Here is a 27,525-nt window from a genome sequence, read left to right on the forward strand (position 1 = left end):
GCTTGTTTAGTACTTTAAAGAGAGATCCCATAGAGCAGAAATCAAGCTTTATGGAACTTGAGTGTAAAAATAGGTGAGGGTAACTGTCTGTGAGCAAATTCAAGCCCCATGCTAGGTCTTGCAAGGCTCTTCTGTACACCTGCCTATGGTTTTTCAGAGCTGCCAAAAGAACTGCAAATACAGGTTGCACTGCAGTTCTCCTGGGAGGGCAGGAAGTCCCTTCTCCATTTATTCCTCCGTTGAGGTGAAAGATGGACCCTCCAAGTGATCTGTGGCACTGGAATGCCGGTTTTTCTCAGTAGCTCCTGGTCTGTCGAGCGTGTTAAAGCCATCTGTATGCTGCTTACGTCTGAGAATGTGGAACAGACTGGTAGTTCCTTCACCTCATTATTTTATTGACTAATTTGCCACTCAGGTGCAAGAGGCTTCTGAACAGAGCTATGAAGAAAATCAGGACGTATGAGGCCAGAGAAAGAGAGTCCCAGTTTAATTTCCAGGGAGAAATGAAGAACAGGTATTCTGAAATGGTCAATGAAGTTGGCAGATTGAGAACAAAGGTGAGTTCTGGTTTGTTTGTTTATATATGGCGTTATTTTCTGGAAATCTGCAATATTATTTTCATATACTTGCTTCTCTGAATGGTGTTGTTGGCTCCCAGGGCAGGATGCAGTGAAGGGATGAAGAAGTTTTCTAACTCACCAGCAGCTGTCTCAGCCCGTCTTTCCCTAGCCGTGGGCACCCTGAAGTAGAGGTCCAAGAAGTGCTTTTGAGCTGCCGTGGGTGTCTTGTTCAGGTGCATGGAACCCTTGATCTAGATTTCCCCTGGTTACTGAGAGGTGCTGCTAAGGCACACGTGTGCTTTAGAAGGTATTGTAGAAGGAGTCAAGTGCCCTTGTGGTGGCTCATTCTTAGTCCAAAGGCTCGTAGCATTCTCGTGGCTTCACTGCCATTAGAAGAGTTCTCTTAAATGACAGGGAATGGCATTGTGTTTAGGCAGTGTAAAATGAAGATTAAGTTTCCGGGTTTTTGTTTGTTTTTATTTTTTGTTTGTGTTTGTTTTGAGGGATTTTTGTTTGTTCGTTTTCTATCTATTTATAAAAGGCGGGAACCTCCCGAGTGTATTTTTAGAAGGTGTAGAAAAGGTGTATTTCTGGGGGAGAAGAGTAAGACAGCATCGCAGCTGGCCTTTGGGACTTAATGGGACATCTGCTATATCCTCCGTATCCTTGCAACCAAACATCAGCTTTGACCTAGAGAGAAAATGCGTTTCTCCAGCAGTTCTGTCAAAGTGGCCTCCTGAGGCACTGTTTCCAAAGCTTTCAGAGTAAGGGCAGGAAGAGTATTTGTTGCTCGTGCCTACTCCGTTCTGCACTGCAGCGCTTCCCCCCACACACAATAGGCATTCTTTCTGGTGTCTGGGTAGAGGTGTGTTTGATGTCCCATGAGCAGAGGAGCATTTTGGGCAAGAGCGTCCCTAGCGCCTTTCAGCCCAGTCCCACAGGGGAAATGCTGCTGGTTTGGTACCTGTTTGTGGTGTGTGACCTGCTTCAGAAGAACTAAGGAAGGATGGGAACTTGGGAATCCTGTCGGTAATAATGTTAAAGCTGTTCTTCTTTTAAAATACAAGCCTAGCTTTACTTTGATCTTAATACTGTTTCAGAAGATTACAAATACAGTCTTGGTGGCCTTCCTGTTTATGAATTTTCACTGAATTTAATATTTTTTGACCCCTCTACATTTATTTTATTGCTGTCTACAGGTTAGTGAACTTTCCCAGCAGCTGGAGTTGGAGTCTAAAAAATGCATGCAGCTGGAAGCACAAAATCAGGATTTGCGAGAAGAGCTGTCTGCTCTGCGTGGGAATCATGAAATACTGGAGAAGAGCAAATGCCAGCTGAAGGAAGAAGTGGCAAACCTCAGACATCGTTTGGAAACTAATATGGTGGATCACAGCCAAATAGAGCAATATAAAAGAGAGATGGAAGAACGAGCTGGACAAGAAATCAGACAAAAGCTACAAGAAGTCAATTTGTTTTTGCAGGTATATTAATTAGTCAGTTTTGCCTTTAGTCTTTATTGCATTATAGTTTTTCTGTCATTTTTTAGTGTTTTATTTATGGTGGCTCATTCTGTGCGTTAGCGCTGTGCTTCTGTCTTTCCAGAAGGGAGTGGGAGAAGGGAAAATGGTTGGGCTAAAGTGTGTTTGTGCGTGTGATGTGCCTGCAGGTTCCCAAGTTCGTAGTCTGCCCATGGCAGACTTAGTTTTGCAGTTCTTAGGGGAATAGCTGTCTAGTGATCTTGTTCTTGCTGTTCATTCTCGAACGAGCATTGTAACTTAGATGGTTTGGCCAGACATACAGGTCTTGCTTTATCATTCTGTGGGGTAAAGCGCTCAGGAAAGAAGTCACTCAAGTTACACAGGCTTTTGTGAAGGAGGCACGAGGGTGGGGATAGGACCCTCATAGTTTCTTTATAGAATCTTTTTTTGTGTAACCTGTTGTGCAGAGATAATGTTCTTTTGGCACTACCTTTGAATAATAGTGCTAAGAGCAGATATCTTTCTGAATTAATTATTTAATGTGGTAGTTCCAGAGATCTGTCTTGATTGCTGATGGTAGTGAGGAGGCACAGTTGCCTCAACTTTGTAAGTTTGGGACCTTGAAATCGAGTATGTGCACCTGTCTGTTGGGGGGGGGGAGGGGGGCAGTTCTCTTTTCCTTTATGGTGGTTGAAATTGCATTATCTGCTTCAGACACAGGCAGCCTCCCAAGACAGGTTAGAACAAATCAGAGCCAGCCATCACGCTTCACTGAGAAACCAACTAAAGCACAGAATTAAAGATCTTGAATGCGAGTTGGACAGGATAAAAAATACGCAACAAGACAGTATTTTTCAAAAAGAATCCACACAAGCAGAAGTGGAAAAATACAAAGACCTGTATCTGGAAGAAGTGAAAATTAGAAGATGTCTAGCAAATAAGCTGGAAAGGTAAGTCCATGCTTTTTTGGAGTGGTAGCAAGACACGAAGTGGTAACAAGTTGTATAAAAAACATTGTACAATTTCCTCCTGAAATCCCTCTTCTACGTCTGGTCAGCATGACGTCAGTAAATGTGCCTAAGATGGCATATTACAAATTTTAATTTTTTAATTTTATAAAAAGAGTCCTCTACGACCCTTCCCCTTTTTAAGAACTGCCTTGATTTTGCTTCAGTGTTCCAGCAGTGCTGCCACGGGGCAAGGTGTTACTAGAGTATTTTTGAAGTTAACAGCATTTTAACAGGCATCCTTTTGGCCCCTTCTAATAATGTCCCCTTCTTCTTCTATTTAAGGCAGAAAAGAGTGATTGCATGTCCTGTCCCACTGTCTGCAAACTAGGAATGCTTAAAGATAGACTTTCCAGGGGGCGGACTCTTGATTCTGTGACATAAAACGATCTTTTTGGCTGCCATTTTGGCAGCATGTCTGAGGTTTGAGTTTTCCTTGGGTGGCGGAGAGAATCCCGGAGTTCTCATGCAGCTGATGCACCTTTCAGAAGAAGCTGTGTAAACATATGGCTTGCTTTCAAGTCCTAATGCTTCAAATGCATTCAGTGCTAAAGTGTTGGTAACTTGCTGCTTTCTACAGGTAGTGTAATTTCCTGGAAGTAGGTTCTCCAAAATCTTCAGATTGGATTACACTCTCATTTTGAACTCTCTTAATCTCTTCTATTTTCAGAAGTTAAATTAAAGTCAAAAGACCTGGAAAGTGGCTTTGCAAAAATATTACAAAGATAATTCTTTGCATGGTTTTAAATGTTTCAGAGCTAATGAGAGACTAGCAGAAGCCAACGCTAAGCTCCTTCAAGAGCGCCATAGAAGCAAATCATTAATTGCAAGCAGCATTGTCGGTGGAGGTCTGGCTGCAAGTCCAGTTCTATATTCAACTGAACTGGGACATCTTGGCAACAATTTGGCACTGAACAGAAGTCTTAGTCTAGGAGGAAGCTTCCTAGGCACAACTGGGAATGCATTATCGTCGAAAAACAGGGTTGAAGCCTATGTGGCTAAGGTAAGCATTGTGAAATGCTCTTCAAGCTACTGTTGAAGAATATCTGTAAGCAAAGTTATGATTCTTAGTATACAGTTAGAATCTATCTATAGTTTGAAACCATAGTCTAATATGCTAAACCAACAGCTGATCATCAAAACATTACACATCTGTGTGGCAGGGATGAAGGCTTTCGGTCATTGGGACTGTACAAAATTCCAAGAGTGCTCAGAGACCAAAAATACTGGCATCTAAATAATGAGCTCTTAACTAATACGTATCTATTTATTAACAAGAGAAAATGTGATAAGGAATGCTGTGGCATCAGAAGTTCCCAGCTAAGCTATTTGTTAAATTTTAATGTACAGTGTGTAGGTAAGTGTATGACATCTTTAAAATGGATAACTTTGAATGCAAAATCCCATCAGGCATCTTTACTCAAGACACTTTTTCTTTCCTCGCTGATCTTCATTTTAATACTTCCTTTGCTGGAACATGTTTTAGTACATTAATACCAACAAAGGATGCTTCAAAACTAGGATGACAGCAGCATGATTGCTTAACTTCTTACTATATAGTGTATTGTGGGATGCATGCTGTGCCTAGGAGGCATTTGTTTTTGTGGTTCCTGCTGAGTGTTATTACCTGAAATAACCCCTAAATAAAATAAACTATTCTTCAGGAAGTCTTCACAGCTTTCTAATTTTACAGCAATGCTGCAACCTCTACAATAGCTCTGGTAAAAGTAGCATAAAATAGTACAGCCCTAACAGAACGGTGAGCATTATATCAGGAAACCAAATTTGGAGTTTAAAGGCATGAAAGATTTCAGTTTTCATAAACTACTATTTAACATTAGAAGGCTAATATCACTGATGATGCATTTAGCCTTACATTTTGAAGACAGTCATGTTGCAAACTCAGCCAGAAATGAACATCTTACTCTTAACAAGCATAAAGAAACACATGTTCCATTACAGTATAGCCCCTTTCCCCATACCAAGCATATATGTTACAGAAATCAATGACCTTGAAATGGACATGCAAAAGCATCTTGAAAAATCCAGAAAAGTTCATACTGACACATGCTAATTAACCAAAAAGATCAAATCACATGTAAATGTCTGTTTTATTATTATATTTTTATTGTTATTATAATATTTTATTATTATTAGAGCTCCAGTAGTGAGGAGTAAACTACAAGTACTTGAAAAATTCCATGTAAGTCACTACAAACAGTAACTGTAGGAACTAGCAAGCAATTCATTATGTTCTGGAATAATGTTGGCTGAAGTTGGTTTCATAGTAGGACTTGTGCCTTTGAAAAAAGTGTGTATTTCCATTACAGGAGTAAAGAGATCTTTGGGTTCTGTTTTTTACTTTATGATTTGGTCTGCTGACTCCCAAACTGCTCCCACATTGGCCTATCACTGTCCTGAGTTTGACTGAATAAAGCAGATGAAACACACATGCAAGGTTCTTTTAGTGGTCTGCGTACCATAATTTGGGAACTGCTGCTTTAGTCCTTAGATAAAGGCAAGGAATTTCTGCTGCAAGGAGTTTCGGAGGCAAGAGTCCTGTTAATAGGTTCAACAAACATCAAGCTTAAACCCTAACAGCTGTGCCAAAGGCATGGTGACAATGAATGTGAGTGTCTTGACACAGAAAATAATAGTGAAGGCTGCTAAATGCAACCAGTGTGAGTTAACGGAATTATGAAACCAGCTTTTCTCCTGGTAACATGAGAGCAGGAATGCCCTCCTTCTACTCTGTCTCTCAATTGCTGTTCCTTTCTGATTTTGTTTCCTGTCTGCACTCCTGTATTGTAGCAGTCTTTGGATCATTAGCCAATTTAGTTGTTTTATTTACACGTAGGTCATGTTCTTAGTTCTTACTGAAGACTTGAACTTAAGGCCGTTGTTCTTTCTTCTTCAACTCCTTAATCAAAAATCTGTTCTTTCTCTTCTCTGCAGCCAGATACATGACAAGGTTTGTAGCCAGTCTTGTTTCATGTGGGGTGGTATTATATACTAGAAATGTTTTTGTCTATATACGCTGTTAGGTTTTGATTAAAACTTACAGATGCATTCACATTTTCCTATTACGGCAAATATTTTGAACTTGTTAGTTTGTCCAAGAGACATGGTCACTGCTGCAGAGTGCTTTTGTGCTTTAATGTATGTTACAGCTTTTGTGGTAGTTAACTGTCTATAAGATATCCTCCGTGCCAGTTCTGATATTCAGAAAGCTCTTGGCAGTAACAGCAATTCGTACATGAAGTGCCAGTAGTGTTCTGACTTCCTCAACTGTGAGTATCATTTCATGGAGTCTCACAGGATCCAAGTTACTCTGCTCAAGCAACCTGTGTGGGTAAATAGTAAGTCAAAACTGCTCTCTGAAAAAGAGTTTTCAAGAAGGTGACTGCTGCAGGGCAACCCAGGGTGCTACTGCCTGAAGAGATGTGCAGTGGGATGAGAAGTACCTCTGGGTAGAACTTGGTGCAGAACAGATCAGAGATCGTTAATCAGTTTTCCAGTTCTGTTACTGTTGTCTGGCAAAAGTTTTTCTGGAATCTGAAGTTGTCACCTTATTGCTCAGGAGGTTCAGGATAGTCAGCTGTGATGGCTTTTCCAGGGGGATAAGGGAGGAAGAACAACAGTGCAGGCACAAGTTATTGTCTTCAAGTGTGTATTTTGCCTGGTTTTTCATTCCCTCTTTTGGAAATGACCATGCCAGCTTATTTTCCACTTACTCCTCTTTCTTCAGACTTTCATGAGAATCACAAAGATGTTAACAGAGTATATAAGAAAAGAAGAACTTTCTATTTTCTTGATTCATCTGTACTTGTTGGGGAGGATTTGGTGGACCTTCTGATCACTGCGGAGGCTCCAGAAACCAATGGAAGTGGTTTTTTCTTCTGAACTACTACTGCTCTGTTTAGGATTGGTCCTGTTTCTGAGCTATCTTTTGGTCTAGGTACTTGGTTTCCTTTGCCTTTTTGTTAGCAGTGTCTCTCTTTATGTGTTAGGCTCCCTTCTGCCCAGGATTTTGCTGCTTCTTTCCCCTGCTTTTAAATAACTAGAGGTTGAAGGATCTGGGGGATCCCCTTCCTTTCTTCCTTCAGCTCCTTGTTCCTTTCTTCTACCTGCGAAGGTACCAAAAAATATCACTGACTGATTCTTCTCCTGGTGGAGATGGTGGATTTGGTTGCAGCTGTCCCTGAGGTCCTGGAGAGAATGCCCTTCCCTCCTCTCTGCTGGTTTGTACCCCACTTCTTTGGCCCTCACAGTGGCCTGTTGCCGCTCTTCTTGTGAGGGTTTGCACAGTTCTTCTCTTCCAGAGATTCTTGCTCTCCCTGGCCTGTTGAGTACATTGAATAGTTTTTCAGTTCTTATCTTTGATACGTTGCTAGGCGAGCCTACTCATTTCATAAAATAAATCCCTGTTCCCCCACCCCAGGGATTCAGCACTGAAGTCAGAGAATCACAGAATGGGTGAGGTTGGAAGGTGTTTCTGGAGATCATCTAGTCTAACCACACCCCTGCTCAGAGCAGGGTCAGCCACAGCAGTTTGCTGAGGGTCATGTCCAGCCAGTTTTTGAGCATCTCCGAGGACGGAGACTCCACAACATTTCCTGGTAAAGTGTTCAGCGTTTGACCATGGTCACTAAAATATTAATACAAAAATCCGTATGTTTAAATGCATTTTCCTTTATTTCTACGTCTGCCTCTTGTTCTTTCACTTGGCACCACTGAGAAGAGTCTGGCCCTGTCTTCTTTATACTCCACCCACAAATCAGATAGTTAACGCACACGGATAAAACCCCCTGAGTCTTCTCTTCTCCAAGCTGAACAGTCCCAGCTCTCTCAGCCTATCCACGTAAGTCACATGCTCCAGGCACCTAATTATATTCATGGCCTTCATATTTGCTAATGACACAAATCTGGAAGCTGTATGCTGTCTGTTCCGACAGTCACTTCTATGTGTCACAGACTTGATGGAAAATAATACAGGAGTCATAAGTATCATCAAATGTACACAACAGCATGTAGCGTTTGGGCTGTGGCTCTTTGAAAGGTCTCATTTCTCCCTATGAAGACTTTGCAGGCAGAATACAGGGCAGTAACTTAACTTGTTGGCAGCAAGAACCAGCTTCTAGGGGTGAGAGGGGTAAAGGCTGCTTCCTAGTGATCCGAGCCGATTTCAGTTCGGTAGTAAAACCCACAGCACTTGCTTTGTAGAACCTGCAGCTGCTGCTCCTCGTTTCTTAGTAGGTAGGTAACAAGAAAATAACGTGTTTTTATGTTTTTTACACGTGTAATAACAATAAGGAAAAATACTGGCATGATCTATAGGAGCTCTTTCAATTTTCCATCGTAAGGTGGAAAAAAGAAGAATATTGATGCGTGCTTTTTTGTCCACAATGGAATATATTGGTCCTTCAGCAGCTGCTGTTGCAGCTGTTCTCTTACGAAGTCGCAGAAGTAGGCCTTAACTGAAACGGGCCCCGTGATGGCGTTTGTGCATATCTTACTGTTTGGCTGACATTCCGCTCGCGTATTTGAGGATGGACATTAACCATGCATGCACTTTTATAAAACCACTGTACTTTCTTCCTCTACTTTTTTTATGCTCAGTTATGATCCAGATGGTGAGCTACCGCGATGTTGTTGTGCTAAAATTAATGTTGCTCAGCAATGAGAATGCTACGGCCTGGCTGACCAAGAGTTTCTCTTTGTAAAAAAAAAAAAAAAAAAAATCAACCCCCAAACGAAGACGTCTCTATTTAGGATGATGTTTTCAGTGTTTGACACACATTATACGTGGGTTTCAAAACTGGTTTATTTTTTTATTGCAAAAATATAACTGTTGAAATTTTAACTATATATTTTACCTGTAACTCTAGATACGGCGGGAACTGGATGAAAAAATCACTAAAGAACTTGAACAAGGTAACGTGTAATTCTGTTAGCAGTGTTTTTAAGGAAGATGATGATTGTTCCTAATTTTTGGATATAATGACTTGAAAGCTGTCAAGGGCCTGTTCTAAGCACACCTGTTTTCTGCTAACTCTCTGATTTAGAGTTTTATGTGGGAAATTTCCTGCTTACCAAAATACTGCACAGAATGTTCTGCAGTTACCTTGAGAAAAAGAAAGGAAACTGAACTACCTCCCCCACACAGGTGCACTTGACTTAAGCTAAAGCTATCTCTAGTCCTCAGACACAAACAGCAAACATAAAAGAAGCCCTGAAATAAGATTTTTATAGACTTCAGCCATCACTTCTCTTTCTGCATACATTCATTGCATTTAGCACTGAAGCATACCGTAACACATTTTCTGGTGTTAGTTCTTGATTTTTGCTGTCTCTTATTCACTGCTTGTATTTGTAGTTTACACGTTGCAATCTTCTTTGGATGAGCAAGAAGAATCAGTGACAAAACGCATCTTTTCTTCAGGAAAAGTTCATTCAGTAATGTTGAGGCAAACACAGTATGAGGTGGTTGCTCTTAATATGTAGTAAAAAACATGTTCTGTAACATGAGGCCAGGTCTCCAGAGAGAAATTGCACCTCTTTCATGATAATCGTACTGCCAGAGTCACTGCTGCTGTGCCTGGAGCTATTTTGAAGCAGCAAACCCCTGAGAGGATTGCCTTCTGTTCCAGTGTGCTTCATTTATGTATAGTGAGTCCAGCTGTTGCTTTACAGCTCTTTACATTTGCTCGCATGGACACAAACCCATTGCTTTGTATCCACCGGCGTTTTCAAATGTAGTGATGCTAGGAGTCATAGTGTTTGTTTGGTTTGGGGACCTTGTCTCAAGAAGGTGGATGGATGGAAACACAGCAGAGCTTTGTTTTTCTGCTCTCATTGCATATGTGTTCCCATGGAGAAGAGAGGGGTTTGCCAGGGCAAGTTTTAAAGACATCCCACAGAAAACGCTGCGTTAGTTCCAGGCTGGGAGACTTGTCCTGCTTGGACTGCAGTACAAGGTGTTTCCATTTTCAAAGGCAGATCTTTTTCACGTTGTTCACAATGAATATGTAAGCTGTTTTTAAGGGGTAGTGTTCCAAGATCTGCAGGGAGCTAAATTTAGCACTGGTGTAAGCAAGAGTTGTTTGCAGGTTCCCTGAAGATGTTCTGTGTGCAGCTTCTGAAATTTCTTTCACTAGTTTTAGAAATACTGTTGACTGATAATTAAATGTGAAAAACAGTGTTCGATACTGTCTCCCATGACATCCTGATAGCAAAGCTGAGAAAGTGTGAGATAGAGGAGTGGACAGTAAGATGGGTTGAGAACTGGCTGACTGGCCGAGCTCAGAGGGTGTTGATCGGCGGCACATAGTCCGTTTGGAGACCTGTGACCAGCGGTGTTCCCCGGGGGTTGGTGCTGGGTCCGGTCATGTTCAACATCTTCATCGACGACCTTGATGAGGGAATAGTGTCTGCCCTCAGCAAGTACGCCGACGACACAAAGCTGGGAGGAGTGGCTGACACGCCAGAAGGCTGTGCTGCCATTCAGCAAGACCTGGACAGACTGGAAAGATGGACAGGAAGAAACCAAATGAGGTTTAATAAGAGCAAGTGTAGAGTCCTGCACCTGGGAAGGAATAATCGCATGTATCAGTACAGGCTGGGGGGCAACCTGCTGGAGAAGAGCTCTGAGAATAAGGACCTGGGGGTCCCGGTGGACAACAGGTTGACCATGAGCCAGCAGTGTGCCCTGGAGGCCAAGAAGGCCAATGGGATCCTGGCGTGCATTAAAAAGAGCGTGGCCAGCAGGTCAAGGGAGGTGATCCTCCCCCTCTACTCTGCCCTGGTCAGGCCTCACCTGGAGTACTGTGTCCACTTCTGGGCTCCCCGGTACAAAAAAGACAGGGATCTCCTGGAAAGAGTCCAGCGGAGGGCCACAAAGATGATGCAGGGCCTGGAGCATCTTCCCTATGAGGAAAGGCTGAGAGACCTGGGTCTGTTCAGCCCGGAGAAAAGAAGACTGAGAGGGGATCTCATCAATGTGTATAAATACTTGAGGTGTGGGAGACAGAGGGATTTGGCCAACCTCTTCTCAGTGGTTTGTGGGGACAGGAAGGGGCAATGGCCACAAGATGGAGCACAGGAAGTTCCGCATGAACGTGAGAAAGAACTTCTTCACAGTGAGGGTGAAAGAGCACTGGAACAGGCTGCCCGGGGAGGTTGTGGAGTCTCCTTCTCTGGAGATATTCAAGGCCCGTCTGGAGGCCTACCTGGGCAGCCTGCTCTAAGGAACCTGCTTTGTCAGGGGGATCGGACCCGATGATGTTTTGAGGTCCCTTCCAACCCCTTCGATTCTGTGATTCTGTGAAAGCAAGAGCAGAAAGTCTCGGCCTTCACTTTGTGTTGTCATTTTAACAAACTCAGGTGTGACCTCTTTTAAGTTTTTCCTAGCCTGCTTCTGTGCTGTTGGCTGTCAGTCAGGGGAAAATTGTGTGGAGAGGTGTGATTTTAATGGGTGTGCTGAATGGCTTGCTGGTCTTCAGGGGCGATACACTAATAGGACACCATGGGTAAAGTCTGTGTTGTAAATCTAGCCATGCACAGGGCTCTTTGGAGTCTTTTTGGCAGAAGGTTGACACCTCCCCCTCTTGAAGAAACCTCTGCTGAAAAAGGCCGTGCCTTTGTGCTCTCTCCAACTGGTTCAGGATGGGAGTAGGGTGTTAGGATACCTGCAGTAGAGCCAGCTGTACTTGGCAGACACTTGGGCCACCTTTTGAGAGGCAGCCATGAGAATCGTTGGCGAGCCCCAGCCCCTGGGGGCCCTCCTTGGGCAGCCTGTGGCAGCAGCTGAGGCCTCCAGAGCTCTGTGCCTCCCTCTCCACCGCTGCCCACCCAGATGGGCACCTCGCTTGGTCCCAGGGCCTCAGGTACCCTCCTTCTCCCGTCAGCCCTGCTGAGGTGGCCGGGCAGGGGCCGTGCCGCTGGGAGCATGCTGAGGGCCGGGTTGAGGAGAAGCTGTGCGAAATCTGAGGGGTGAGCGAGGGCGGTGCTGGTGGGCAGGGGGCAGAGCCTGGGCAGGGTGCTGCCAGGCCTTGCCCTGCTCTGCAGAAACCCGTCAGGGGCCTTGGGGGCATTCCTGAGCAGCAGCTCCTGGCTGATCCCGGATCATGGGATGGTCGGTCTGGTCTGCACAACACCAGGGCTGCTGAGGTGACAAGGTGCACCTTTCTCAAGGTGCATCATGAATCTTGTTTCTTTTCTCCCCAGCCACTGCTGAACTTGAAACTGGATCTGCTGGAGCTTCTCCCATGGTATCTACTGACGGATCTTCAAAAAATTTCAATGTTGACCAGGATCCCCTTTGCAGGGCAATACAGGAGTACCGTGATGTTTTAACCAAAAATTATCTCATCTGAACAAAATGCTAGGGAAAGGCACTAGAAATTTTGTTTACATAACATATCTGTTGTTTCCCATCCCGTGGCTCAGAAGCAAAAACATCTTCATTGCAGTTTGAACATAAATTCTATTAAATAGATGTCAAGCACACCGCACTTGTTTTTTGATGTATAGTTGGTTTATTTTGCACTCAAAATAAGAACCGTATCTGTTTTTTCTGACTAGCAGAATGACTTAATCTTGATTCTTGAACTTTACAGAACTCTCAAAGTGTTTCTTATTAAAGTTAGATGCATTATTTTGTTCCACTCTTGTTCAGTGTTTTAACAAAAGCATTCCTTTTGTTCTGTTTAATAATACTTTCATTCTGTGTGTTTTAGTGTTTCCAGTGTTATTTTAATGCTTAGGATATTATTTGATTGGCTTTTTGTCTGCTGCTCCAGTCCTGATGCAGTGAATATTTCTGTTGATGATGAAGGGAAAGTTTTACCACTGTTTAAGCTGGAAAACAGGGCACTTTATATTGCTGTCACTTTTATGTCCCCTAGGCTTAGAAATACCGTGAGTGTGTAGTAGTGCCAAGAAAGCTTTTATGTGGTATGTTGGTTCTGGTATCCATGTTGGTTTTTGTGTTAAAACTTGCAAATGTTTCAGACATTTGTTTCAGACATTTGCAGTTGCTAGAGGAACACCTGTGGTGAACCTGAAACAGTCCATATAGGGAAAAAGGAATATTAACATATCAACCTTCGGTTTGGTCGGTACTTAACACTATTTGTGTGATAGAACAGCTTTTTGTTGCTGCTAACAGCTGATGGTACAGTGGCTGTAGCCCAGGTGAAGGGCAGTATTATGGGACATTTGTGTCAATAAAACAAGCAGTTCTACTTATTTCAGGGAGTTATCTGCTACTGAAGATCAGCAGTCTTCATTTCATGCCTACCAAATTTGCTGGCAATTAGAAGATTATAGAACAAATGAAGTCCAAATTCTGGAGAAATAAAAATGGTTGGACTGAGATAAATGAAGACTGGAAAAAAAAAAGTTTTTTTACCCATTAATTCAATAACTTGAGTTATCAGGCAGTGAGGAAAAGCAGTGAATGCTGCTATGACTCTCTGCTCCTTTTTATATTAATACAACAGTTTTGTGAAGCTAATACACTGTATTTAATTCCAGGCATTATGTTCGAACTTGGTATTTAATAAAATTTAAAATCTAATACATGTCTTTGTTTTATTATATTCCCCTTCTTGATTTTGCTTTCCACCTCCTTCCTTGCCTGTGTGACTTGCTAGAGCTTTCCTCTGCTCTCTTCAGCTCTGTTCATGGCTGCGCCTTCAGCCTGGCCTGAGAGCAGGCAAATGGCTGAAAAGAAGGCACACCTCTCTGTCCTTTTCTTCCACTTGAGACTTGAAGCAGGTTTGAAGATCAGGGACTAGAATTGAAGTATTGCTACTAACCACTTTCCAGGCTACTTTTCAGAGCAATTCTGCTTGTGGTCCAAAGCAGATGAGCTTCTGGTAGGCATGAAAGATTGTCAAATCCCACAGCTTTGGATCCCATGGGGAGCTGATCAATTTGTGGGAATAAAAACGTTGTTTTTGCAGAGTTACATCGTTTAAAGGTAAGGAATGGGGTATTGAGATATGCTTGCAGTGATAAGGAAACTTAGCAGGCGACCTTGTAAAATGCACACAACCAGACTCCTTAGAACAATTAGGTGAAAATCACGGTGTTAAGTCAGATAAGTAAAGAAACGTTACCACTTCAAACAGTGAAAAAGTCTAAAGAAATTTGAAATTTAACAGACCGGCAACTGAAGGCCATGCATTATCTGGCAAGCATCAGATAGATTGTGAACCTGGATTACCCACTCAGTGGGGAAACAGGGGATGGGCCTGTCATCAAAAAGTATATAAACTGTGTTTTGGAACCAGTAGGTGCGCTCCTGCTTGTGGGACGCCCGCCATTGCAATCGCGAAGAAATTACTACTTCACTGAGATCCTCGCCTAAGCCTAAGTTATTGGCTACGGAGTGTTTCTCACAGTTTGTAGCCTGCCGACGGGAAAGGTGTTAAGAAATTCCTCTGGCCTTCAGCACAGCGGTCAAAGAGGAGTTCACATGGTTGGAGAGGTGCTGGAAAGTACCAAACAGAAATTTTAACCAGTACCATTTTAAGCACCATTTTAACGAGGACCTCGCGCGGATGGGCTGCAGCGAGGGCTCGCGGCAGGGAGACGGACGGAGCCAACCCCTAACCCCCCCCCAGCACAGCGGCACAGAGCCTCTCGGTCAGAGCCGCAGCCCCGGCCCCCGCCCCCCGGGCAGGCAGGAGCTGTGCTTGTGCCGCCGGGGCGCTGCCGTGCTGCGGGCGGGGCCGGGGTGACGGCAGCCCCCCCACCGCCCACCCCTGGCGCTGTAAGAGCAGGCCCTAGGGGGGCCTTTCTCAGAGTGGGAGGAGTATTTTTGCTCAGAATTTAGTGGAGACAAACTGGGAGAGGGATATCTGCTGGTGATAAGCCATGGGGCAACATGACAGTGTCTGAGGGATGGTGTGCTATTGAGCACAGCATTCAAGAAGCATTTGGGCAACGCTCTCAGACATGGCTTAACACATAGTCTCTTCCTCACATCAGAGACCATTTCCACTCTGATCCGAAATATTTTACTTGAAAGAAACAAACCTGCCTTTTCAAACACCTCGAGCGTTTGCACTTCCTAAATTTAAGCTGCGTTTATGCCTGACACGTGTATCCAGGATGAGTTGGGACAAGCGGTAGAAGAAACATGGTGAAAAGCAAGAAGGCTGCTTCCGTTCACTTGATGAGCACACACTTCCACGCACATTGCGCTTGCAGTTTAGTCATAGAAGTCGTCCCGTGTGCTTTTACTGCTAATGATGTGATTGTTAGGAGAAAGGTGGGTCCCAGTCCTATTGACTGTTTACATCTTAATGTGCCCTGTTTTGGAAATCTAGTTCCAAACTAAGTGAAGTTCTATTGTGTGATATTTCCTCTGCAGCATCACACATTTTCAGTCGGCACCAACTCCTCAGCCATAATCACTTCCTGCTTTGGCTTCTGTTCAGCACTGCACCTCACTGCAAAACAGAGCTCCCGTGAATCTGATGTGTAGGTGCAATGGCATAGATAAAATGGTGCTTAAGTTGCAGTAGAAAAGATTTTTTTATTTATTCGAAATGCTATGAACTGAATATGAAATAGTTGTAAATAGCTACGTTTTGGTTTTATAGTTGGGTGGGTTTTGCGCTTTTTTTTTTCATATTGCTTTGAGCACAATTTTGAGAATCTGCCCCCTGTAGCTGAGGTCACTGCATCATCTGCACATTCCATCAGTGCAGATGTTTACCACAAACCACCAGAAGCTCTGGTCGGACAATTTGCAGAAACACCACAGAGCTCAACTGCACACAGGTTTCCATCTGCATCATAAGCAGAGCTGAAGTTTGAACTTACACAAGTTAGAATTCCCAAGCATTTAAACACAAAAATCTGAAGCAAGAACCATAATAATAAAAGTATTTCAGGAAAGAAAGCTTCCATTTAACATTCTAATGCCTTAAAGAATTCCTGATCAGAGCAGGTTTTCTAACAGTTTCCCAGTGTTTCTCGTAATATAACATGCACATTAATTGTATCTGCATTAAAGAGAACTTAGCTATGACAACTTTTGTCCACATTTAACAGGTTGCTATCCTGCGTCTTTCTTTTATGCTGGGCTTCATTACTTCAGTTCCAGCTTTTGATATCTCCACCTGTACAATTTCCACTTCAGTTTCTATGCAATGTGTTGCAATCATCATCTTGGCAAAATATACACTGATACCAAGACGAGATAAAAGTACATTGTAAAACAAAAAAATAGCGATGGCAAGTAGGGTAAACAACTACTAATGGTGTTTTAGAGGACAGAAGTTGTACATACACAGGGCATCTTCATGCACTTGTGCCCCCTTACGTAATGAACACCTTTTGTCTAGAAGTGCAAGTAGCAGGCACCAAGTTCAGTGTGGAGTGAAATTTTTTGGCATCCATTCTCTGGCAGTGTTACTGATGTAAGCCTAACAGCAGCAACACGTTGTTCAGCACAAGTCCCTCAGTTCCTGGAACGTGCTGCAAGGCTCCAGGAAGGAAGATATTACCACCTAGATAAGGTCAGGCTTTTAGCACGAGCAAGTAGTTCTTGGCAAAAGTCTGAATGCTATTTTGTTTTCAGCTTTGATTGCTACTTTAATCAGTAGGGCTTTTAGTTCCCTCAGTATTTCTGCAATGACTGTAAAAAATAGTGTAAAAAAAAAAAAAGAATCCCCTAAACCAGAATATCTTATGCTGTAAGAGGCTAGCAGGTACAAGATTTTCAGGGCGAACACCTGGCTTGTTATTGCCTTCTATCATATGCAGTTAAAATAAGCCTGGGGCAAGTTTCCGTCCCTCAGCTCAAGGCTTGGTCTGTACAGACACCACCTTCTGACACATCTGGCTTTTATGTTTGTTTGGTTTTTTTTGTTTGTTTGTTTTTTTTGCCTGTGAATACCTGATACATTAAGTATGCCTTATTATTTAAACAGGGCAGCTGAGACTGCCTGACTCTAGGACTGCTTGACTCTATAACTCTAAGACTGCTATGACTTCGCTTTTCTGGATCTTTATTGAGCCTGAAGAAATCTCTCCCGCTTAAAAATAATTGTTTAGTTATATAATCTACAAGCTTATTTTCCTGCTTCTAATCTCTAAACTGCAGTGTACTCAACTGGAAAGCAGGAATAAAAACACAAGTAGCAAAAATTAGCAAAGTTGCAAACACTAGTGCCAGAAATGGAGACAGAGCTGGTATTTTGTCTGTCTCCTTGTCTTGTGCTTTCTTTGGTTGGCATCGTGGCTCCTGAAACCCACGGCTTGAAGATGCAAAAGAGAAAGGTGTTTTCAGAAGTACCATCGAGCAAATAAATCTAGCAAGCACAAACCATCTTCACGTTTCATTGGCGTTACTCACATTTGGCATTTGAGTCTCTTCAACTGAGGCTTTTACTTTGTTGAGAACTACCTTCATGGTCATTGTCATTTAACTCCTAAAGGAACATGACAAATACCAAGCCACGGATTGTTAACTGTGGAATAAACTAAGCCCCCTCTCACCAATGCACTGCGAATACCAACCTGGTATTTAGGATTGTTTCTGTATGAATCTGTAGAAGAAAATTCTCAGTGGAGTGCAGTCTCAGCCAGCAGAGGCTAACAGGTGGAATTATGTTGCCACAGGGACAAAGAAACATTCAAACATACAGAACCGGTATGTTTGCTATGAAAATAGTATGCTGATTAATTTGTGATAGATGTATCATTCAAACCACCTGTTTTATCACCAGCTCTATCACATTCTGTTTGATATCCTACAAAATGGGTTGAAAGATAACGACTAACTCCAAGGACTAAGGGTAACAGGCCATAGTTAACAGTGAGGGTACATAAAGTCTGCACTTTCAGAGTAAGTCCTCAAAACAGAATCCACGTTCTTCCAAACCAGTAACCGGCTCGTACACCATGTGATATTTGAAGAAATATGCTTGTAAATGTGTTGACAGTGAGGCAGTGCACATGGACTGCAATTAAGTAAGTTGCCCTTGGACCAAATTATGAATTTAATCAATTATGCACCATTATGAAATCAGGGGGAACTTGTGAATAAAGTTGTAGGGAAATTTTGTGTGTCTTCTTACTGCTAGAGTTGTAACCTCATTTTGTCACATACAGAGCATTGACTCTTTCCACTGGCTTTAAGTGCTGTTCTTGGTTGTGTTCCTGAGCTGTGTTTTACACTTTGTATTAATGTTCACTGTAGATTTTTAGTGGTGAGAGGAGAGCTTAACCCTGCTTCCAGTTAAGTTACTACTTCATATAGCAGTATTGGCTTTCTAGTTATGTTGTTTTTTTCCTTTGCCATTGTTACTTCCACAGATGCAAAAGCAGAATGTGCTGCCTCCGACATCAAAAGACTCACGCAGTATGTGGGAGGAGGAATTGAAGTCAAGAACCCACCTTGAAGATCGTCTTGCTCAGCTTGGCAGGGAAAAGGCTGAGCTCCTAGAACAGGTGAGCCCTAACACCTAGTCAATACCCAGAATTATGTTCACATTTTTGCTGACTTTTTACATACTCAGCCTCTTCTCTTCATATTCAGACCACAAGTAACTGTTGATTTGGGGGTTGTGCAGGAATTGAATAAAAGCCCATGGGGTATTTCTCTGTAAATGCTGGAGCGGTTCTGTTGGGAAAACAGTATGGTTTGAGCACATTGAGCAAGACTGAAGTTCCCCAGTTCTTCATTTAAATTCCTTCTGGTCATCATATAGTCCCTTGATTTTGGGACAGGGTTAAAACACTTGATGTTTCCAGTACAGTGTATGGAGGAGCTGGTACAGGTTTTCAGAATAGCAGGAGCTTAAAATGCTTGCAGAAAAATAAGGAGCAAGTACAAAGTGCAAGAAAAACTGCCAGATCCCTTTTGTTTTGCCTGAGAAGACACCAAAAGGAAGAACAGTGCCTGAATTAGTAAATACTGACAAAGATCATGCAGAGGAGAATGAAACATTGACCAGTTCCAGAAGAGCCACCTTCTTCTTGTTGCAGGTTCCATGAGAAGGTCTTTGCCACCTTCTCACCGTGAAGCCGTAGGAGAGGGGGCCTTTGCTTCAGTGGGGGCATCTCTTTCTGTCTCTCAGTATTGGCCTCTCTGTGTGAAACCTGAAGTGATTTCCTGCAGAAATGTTTGCAGGGACCCTAGTGTTCTGTTGAACTCTGAAAGGGGTGTACTGCAGCTTCTTTGTGGAGAACTCCATCTGCGCATACCACATGTAGATGCTGTCCCTGTGCTGGTTGTGCCATGTGTCTTTTCTGTTTTGAAAGTGTGAGAGTGAGAGAAAGAAAGTGAAGAAGCTGGTAGAGTTGAAACGCCCAGTTGAGGTGCGTCTGGACCAGGAAATGAAAAGAAACATTGAACTGCAAAAAGAATGTCACAGGTATGGCTTGTTTAGTACTTTAAAGAGAGATGCCATAGAGCAGAAATCAAGCTTTATGGAACTTGAGTGTAAAAACAGGTGAGGGTAGCTGTCTGTGAGCACATTCAAGCCTCATGCTAGGTCTTGCAAGGCTCTTCTGTACACATGCCTATGGTTTTACAGAGCTGCCACAAGAACTGCAAATGCAGGTTGCCCTGCAGTTCTCGTGGGAGGGCAGGAAGTCCCTCCTCCATTTATTCCTCCGTTGAGGTGAGAGATGGACCCTCCAAGTGATCTGTGGCACTGGAATGCTGGTTTTTCTCAGTAGCTTCTGGTCTGTCGAGCGTGTTAAAGCCATCTGTATGCTGCTTACGTCTGAGAATGTGGAACAGACTGGTAGTTCCTTCACCTCATTATTTTATTGACTAATTTGCCACTCAGGTGCAAGAGGCTTCTGAACAGAGCTATGAAGAAAATCAGGACGTATGAGGCCAGAGAAAGAGAGTCCCAGTTTAATTTCCAGGGAGAAATGAAGAACAGGTATTCTGAAATGGTCAATGAAGTTGGCAGATTGAGAACAAAGGTGAGTTCTGGTTTGTTTGTTTATATATGGCGTTATTTTCTGGAAATCTGCAATATTATTTTCATATACTTGCTTCTCTGAATGGTGTTGTTGGCTCCCAGGGCAGGATGCAGTGAAGGGATGAAGAAGTTTTCTAACTCACCAGCAGCTGTCTCAGCCCATCTTTCCCTAGCCATGGGCACCCTGAAGTAGAGGTCCAAGAAGTGCTTTTGAGCTGCCGTGGGTGTCTTGTTCAGGTGCATGGAACCCTTGATCTACATTTCCCCTGGTTACTGAGAGGTGCTGCTAAGGCACACGTGTGCTTTAGAAGGTATTGTAGAAGGAGTCAAGTGCCCTTGTGGTGGCTCATTCTTAGTCCAAAGGCTCGTAGCATTCTCGTGGCTTCACTGCCATTAGAAGAGTTCTCTTAAATGACAGGGAATGGCAATTGTGTTTAGGCAGTGTAAAATGAAGATTAAGTTTACATTTTTTTTGTTAGTTCTTATTTTTTGTGAGGGTTTTTGTTTTGTTTTTTGTCTATTTATAAAAGGCAGGAACCTCCCGAGTGTATTTTTAGAAGGTGTAGAAAAGGTGTATTTCTGGGGGAGAAGAGTAAGACAGCATCGCAGCTGGCCTTTGGGACTTAATGGGACATCTGCTATATCCTCCGTATCCTTGCAACCAAACATCAGCTTTGACCTAGAGAGAAAATGCCTTCCTCCAGCAGTTCTGTCAAAGTGGCCTCCTGAGGCACTGTTTCCAAAGCTTTCAGAGTAAGGGCAGGAAGAGTATTTGTTGCTCGTGCCTAGTCCGTTCTGCACTGCAGCGCTTCCCCCCACACACAATAGGCATTCTTTCTGGTGTCTGGGTAGAGGTGTGTTTGATGTCCCATGAGCAGAGGAGCATTTCGGGCAAGAGCGTCCCTAGCGCCTTTCAGCCCAGTCCCACAGGGGAAATGCTGCTGGTTTGGTACCTGTTTGTGGTGTGTGACCTGCTTCAGAAGAACTAAGGAAGGATGGGAACTTGGGAATCCTGTCGGTAATAATGTTAAAGCTGTTCTTCTTTTAAAATACAAGCCTAGCTTTACTTTGATCTTAATACTGTTTCAGAAGATAACAAATACAGTCTTGGTGGCCTTCTTGTTTATGAATTTTCACTGAATTTAATATTTTTTGACCCCTCTACATTTATTTTATTGCTGTCTACAGGTTAGTGAACTTTCCCAGCAGCTGGAGTTGGAGTCTAAAAAATGCATGCAGCTGGAAGCACAAAATCAGGATTTGCGAGAAGAGCTGTCTGCTCTGCGTGGGAATCATGAAATACTGGAGAAGAGCAAATGCCAGCTGAAGGAAGAAGTGGCAAACCTCAGACATCGTTTGGAAACTAATATGGTGGATCACAGCCAAATAGAGCAATATAAAAGAGAGATGGAAGAACGAGCTGGACAAGAAATCAGACAAAAGCTACAAGAAGTCAATTTGTTTTTACAGGTATATTAATTAGTCAGTTTTGCCTTTAGTCTTTATTGCATTATAGTTTTTCTGTCATTTTTTAGTGTTTTATTTATGGTGGCTCATTCTGTGCGTTAGCGCTGTGCTTCTGTCTTTCCAGAAGGGAGTGGGAGAAGGGAAAATGGTTGGGCTAAAGTGTGTTTGTGCGTGTGATGTGCCTGCAGGTTCCCAAGTTCGTAGTCTGCCCATGGCAGACTTAGTTTTGCAGTTCTTAGGGGAATAGCTGTCTAGTGATCTTGTTCTTGCTGTTCATTCTCGAACGAGCATTGTAACTTAGATGGTTTGGCCAGACATACAGGTCTTGCTTTATCATTCTGTGGGGTAAAGCGCTCAGGAAAGAAGTCACTCAAGTTACACAGGCTTTTGTGAAGGAGGCACGAGGGTGGGGATAGGACCCTCATAGTTTCTTTATAGAATCTTTTTTTGTGTAACCTGTTGTGCAGAGATAATGTTCTTTTGGCACTACCTTTGAATAATAGTGCTAAGAGCAGATATCTTTCTGAATTAATTATTTAATGTGGTAGTTCCAGAGATCTGTCTTGATTGCTGATGGTAGTGAGGAGGCACAGTTGCCTCAACTTTGTAAGTTTGGGACCTTGAAATCGAGTATGTGCACCTGTCTGTTGGGGGGGGGGAGGGGGGCAGTTCTCTTTTCCTTTATGGTGGTTGAAATTGCATTATCTGCTTCAGACACAGGCAGCCTCCCAAGACAGGTTAGAACAAATCAGAGCCAGCCATCACGCTTCACTGAGAAACCAACTAAAGCACAGAATTAAAGATCTTGAATGCGAGTTGGACAGGATAAAAAATACGCAACAAGACAGTATTTTTCAAAAAGAATCCACACAAGCAGAAGTGGAAAAATACAAAGACCTGTATCTGGAAGAAGTGAAAATTAGAAGATGTCTAGCAAATAAGCTGGAAAGGTAAGTCCATGCTTTTTTGGAGTGGTAGCAAGACACGAAGTGGTAACAAGTTGTATAAAAAACATTGTACAATTTCCTCCTGAAATCCCTCTTCTACGTCTGGTCAGCATGACGTCAGTAAATGTGCCTAAGATGGCATATTACAAATTTTAATTTTTTAATTTTATAAAAAGAGTCCTCTACGACCCTTCCCCTTTTTAAGAACTGCCTTGATTTTGCTTCAGTGTTCCAGCAGTGCTGCCACGGGGCAAGGTGTTACTAGAGTATTTTTGAAGTTAACAGCATTTTAACAGGCATCCTTTTGGCCCCTTCTAATAATGTCCCCTTCTTCTTCTATTTAAGGCAGAAAAGAGTGATTGCATGTCCTGTCCCACTGTCTGCAAACTAGGAATGCTTAAAGATAGACTTTCCAGGGGGCGGACTCTTGATTCTGTGACATAAAACGATCTTTTTGGCTGCCATTTTGGCAGCATGTCTGAGGTTTGAGTTTTCCTTGGGTGGCGGAGAGAATCCCGGAGTTCTCATGCAGCTGATGCACCTTTCAGAAGAAGCTGTGTAAACATATGGCTTGCTTTCAAGTCCTAATGCTTCAAATGCATTCAGTGCTAAAGTGTTGGTAACTTGCTGCTTTCTACAGGTAGTGTAATTTCCTGGAAGTAGGTTCTCCAAAATCTTCAGATTGGATTACACTCTCATTTTGAACTCTCTTAATCTCTTCTATTTTCAGAAGTTAAATTAAAGTCAAAAGACCTGGAAAGTGGCTTTGCAAAAATATTACAAAGATAATTCTTTGCATGGTTTTAAATGTTTCAGAGCTAATGAGAGACTAGCAGAAGCCAACGCTAAGCTCCTTCAAGAGCGCCATAGAAGCAAATCATTAATTGCAAGCAGCATTGTCGGTGGAGGTCTGGCTGCAAGTCCAGTTCTATATTCAACTGAACTGGGACATCTTGGCAACAATTTGGCACTGAACAGAAGTCTTAGTCTAGGAGGAAGCTTCCTAGGCACAACTGGGAATGCATTATCGTCGAGAAACAGGGTTGAAGCCTATGTGGCTAAGGTAAGCATTGTGAAATGCTCTTCAAGCTACTGTTGAAGAATATCTGTAAGCAAAGTTATGATTCTTAGTATACAGTTAGAATCTATCTATAGTTTGAAACCATAGTCTAATATGCTAAACCAACAGCTGATCATCAAAACATTACACATCTGTGTGGCAGGGATGAAGGCTTTCGGTCATTGGGACTGTACAAAATTCCAAGAGTGCTCAGAGACCAAAAATACTGGCATCTAAATAATGAGCTCTTAACTAATACGTATCTATTTATTAACAAGAGAAAATGTGATAAGGAATGCTGTGGCATCAGAAGTTCCCAGCTAAGCTATTCGTTAAATTTTAATGTACAGTGTGTAGATAAGTGTATGACATCTTTAAAATGGATAACTTTGAATGCAAAATCCCATCAGGCATCTTTACTCAAGACACTTTTTCTTTCCTCGCTGATCTTCATTTTAATACTTCCTTTGCTGGAACATGTTTTAGTACATTAATACCAACAAAGGATGCTTCAAAACTAGGATGACAGCAGCATGATTGCTTAACTTCTTACTATATAGTGTATTGTGGGATGCATGCTGTGCCTAGGAGGCATTTGTTTTTGTGGTTCCTGCTGAGTGTTATTACCTGAAATAACCCCTAAATAAAATAAACTATTCTTCAGGAAGTCTTCACAGCTTTCTAATTTTACAGCAATGCTGCAACCTCTACAATAGCTCTGGTAAAAGTAGCATAAAATAGTACAGCCCTAACAGAACGGTGAGCATTATATCAGGACACCAAATTTGGAGTTTAAAGGCATGAAAGATTTCAGTTTTCATAAACTACTATTTAACATTAGAAGGCTAATATCACTGATGATGCATTTAGCCTTACATTTTGAAGACAGTCATGTTGCAAACTCAGCCAGAAATGAACATCTTACTCTTAACAAGCATAAAGAAACACATGTTCCATTACAGTATAGCCCCTTTCCCCATACCAAGCATATATGTTACAGAAATCAATGACCTTGAAATGGACATGCAAAAGCATCTTGAAAAATCCAGAAAAGTTCATACTGACACATGCTAATTAACCAAAAAGATCAAATCACATGTAAATGTCTGTTTTATTATTATATTTTTATTGTTATTATAATATTTTATTACTATTAGAGCTCCAGTAGTGAGGAGTAAACTACAAGTACTTGAAAAATTCCATGTAAGTCACTACAAACAGTAACTGTAGGAACTAGCAAGCAATTCATTATGTTCTGGAATAATGTTGGCTGAAGTTGGTTTCATAGTAGGACTTGTGCCTTTGAAAAAAGTGTGTATTTCCATTACAGGAGTAAAGAGATCTTTGGGTTCTGTTTTCTACTTTATGATTTGGTCTGCTGACTCCCAAACTGCTCCCACATTGGCCTATCACTGTCCTGAGTTTGACTGAATAAAGCAGATGAAACACACATGCAAGGTTCTTTTAGTGGTCTGCGTACCGTAATTTGGGAACTGCTGCTTTAGTCCTTAGATAAAGGCAAGGAATTTCTGCTGCAAGGAGTTTCGGAGGCAAGAGTCCTGTTAATAGGTTCAACAAACATCAAGCTTAAACCCTAACAGCTGTGCCAAAGGCATGGTGACAATGAATGTGAGTGTCTTGACACAGAAAATAATAGTGAAGGCTGCTAAATGCAACCAGTGTGAGTTAAGAGAATTATGAAACCAGCTTTTCTCCTGGTAACATGAGAGCAGGAATGCCCTCCTTCTGCTCTGTCTCTCAATTGCTGTTCCTTTCTGATTTTGTTTCCTGTCTGCACTCCTGTATTGTAGCAGTCTTTGGATCATTAGCCAATTTAGTTGTTTTATTTACACGTAGGTCATGTTCTTAGTTCTTACTGAAGACTTTTGAACTTAAGGCCGTTGTTCTTTCTTCTTCAACTCTTTAATCAAAAATCTGTTCTTTCTCTTCTCTGCAGCCAGATACATGACAAGGTTTGTAGCCAGTATTGTTTCATGTGGGGTGGTATTATATACTAGAAATGTTTTTGTCTATATACGCTGTTAGGTTTTGATTAAAACTTACAGATGCATTCACATTTTCCTATTACTGCAAATATTTTGAACTTGTTAGTTTGTCCAAGAGACATGGTCACTGCTGCAGAGTGCTTTTGTGCTTTAATGTATGTTACAGCTTTTGTGGTAGTTAACTGTCTATAAGATATCCTCCGTGCCAGTTCTGATATTCAGAAAGCTCTTGGTAGTAACAGCAATTCGTACATGAAGTGCCAGTAGTGTTCTGACTTCCTCAACTGTGAGTATCATTTAATGGAGTCTCACAGGATCCAAGTTACTCTGCTCAAGCAACCTGTGTGGGTAAATAGTAAGTCAAAACTGCTCTCTGAAAAAGAGTTTTCAAGAAGGTGACTGCTGCAGGGCAACCCAGGGTGCTACTGCCTGAAGAGATGTGCAGTGGGATGAGAAGTACCTCTGGGTAGAACTTGGTGCAGAACAGATCAGAGATCATTGACCAGTTTTCCAGTTCTGTTACTGTTGTCTGGCAAAAGTTTTTCTGGAATCTGAAGTTGTCACCTTATTGCTCAGGAGGTTCAGGATAGTCAGCTGTGATGGCTTTTCCAGGGGGATAAGGGAGGAAGAACAACAGTGCAGGCACAAGTTATTGTCTTCAACGGTGTATTTTGCCTGGTTTTTCATTCCCTCTTTTGGAAATGACCATGCCAGCTTATTTTCCACTTACTCCTCTTTCTTCAGACTTTCATGAGGATCACAAAGATGTTAACAGAGTATATAAGAAAAGAAGAACTTTCTATTTTCTTGATTCATCTGTACTTGTTGGGGAGGATTTGGTGGGCCTTCTGATCACTGCGGAGGCTCCAGAAACCAATGGAAGTGGTTTTTTCTTCTGAACTACTACTGCTCTGTTTAGGATTGGTCCTGTTTCTGAGCTATCTTTTGGTCTAGGTACTTGGTTTCCTTTGCCTTTTTGTTAGCAGTGTCTCTCTTTATGTGTTAGGCTCCCTTCTGCCCAGGATTTTGCTGCTTCTTTCCCCTGCTTTTAAATAACTAGAGGTTGAAGGATCTGGGGGATCCCCTTCCTTTCTTCCTTCAGCTCCTTGTTCCTTTCTTCTACCTGCGAAGGTACCAAAAAATATCACTGACTGATTCTTCTCCTGGTGGAGATGGTGGATTTGGTTGCAGCTGTCCCTGAGGTCCTGGAGAGAATGCCCTTCCCTCCTCTCTGCTGGTTTGTACCCCACTTCTTTGGCCCTCACAGTGGCCTGTTACCGCTCTTCTTGTGAGGGTTTGCACAGTTCTTCTCTTCCAGAGATTCTTGCTCTCCCTGGCCTGTTGAGTACATTGAATAGCTTTTCAGTTCTTATCTTTGATACGTTGCTAGGCGAGCCTACTCATTTCATAAAATAAATCCCTGTTCCCCCAGGGATTCAGCACTGAAGTCAGAGAATCACAGAATGGGTGAGGTTGGAAGGGGCTTCTGGAGATCATCTAGTCTAACCACACCCCTGCTCAGAGCAGGGTCAGCCACAGCAGTTTGCTGAGGGTCATGTCCAGCCAGTTTTTGAGCATCTCCGAGGACGGAGACTCCACAACATTTCCTGGTAAAGTGTTCAGCGTTTGACCATGGTCACTAAAATATTAATACAAAAATCCGTATGTTTAAATGCATTTTCCTTTATTTCTACGTCTGCCTCTTGTTCTTTCACTTGGCACCACTGAGAAGAGTCTGGCCCTGTCTTCTTTATACTCCACCCACAAATCAGATAGTTAACGCACACGGATAAAACCCCCTGAGTCTTCTCTTCTCCAAGCTGAACAGTCCCAGCTCTCTCAGCCTATCCACGTAAGTCACATGCTCCAGGCACCTAATTATATTCATGGCCTTCATATTTGCTAATGACACAAATCTGGAAGCTGTATGCTGTCTGTTCCGACAGTCACTTCTATGTGTCACAGACTTGATGGAAAATAATACAGGAGTCATAAGTATCATCAAATGTACACAACAGCATGTAGCGTTTGGGCTGTGGCTC

The 27,525-nt window shown here is 42.5% G+C and overlaps 1 protein-coding gene across 12 annotated transcripts in view; it reads left to right on the forward strand.

The window, feature by feature from the left end:
- The window catches only part of ANKRD26 (ankyrin repeat domain containing 26), an 82,964-nt gene that overhangs the window by 50,984 nt on the left and 4,455 nt on the right, over nt 1–27,525 (forward strand). For 7 of the 12 annotated variants that reach the window (XM_083799705.1, XM_083799713.1, XM_083799712.1 and 4 more), the window contains 12 exons: nt 416–557; nt 1,760–2,041; nt 2,753–2,988; nt 3,802–4,048; nt 8,934–8,979; nt 12,271–12,314; nt 18,382–18,516; nt 19,330–19,442; nt 19,863–20,004; nt 21,192–21,473; nt 22,185–22,420; nt 23,234–23,480. In XM_083799705.1, the coding sequence (XP_083655831.1) occupies nt 416–557; nt 1,760–2,041; nt 2,753–2,988; nt 3,802–4,048; nt 8,934–8,979; nt 12,271–12,314; nt 18,382–18,516; nt 19,330–19,442; nt 19,863–20,004; nt 21,192–21,473; nt 22,185–22,420; nt 23,234–23,480 (2,152 nt within the window). The other 5 variants (XM_083799715.1, XM_083799707.1, XM_083799708.1 and 2 more) reach the window with 5 other exon arrangements.

Source organism: Anser anser, assembly GCF_964211835.1.
Source record: "Anser anser genome assembly, chromosome: 1".
Taxonomy (NCBI): domain Eukaryota; kingdom Metazoa; phylum Chordata; class Aves; order Anseriformes; family Anatidae; genus Anser; species Anser anser.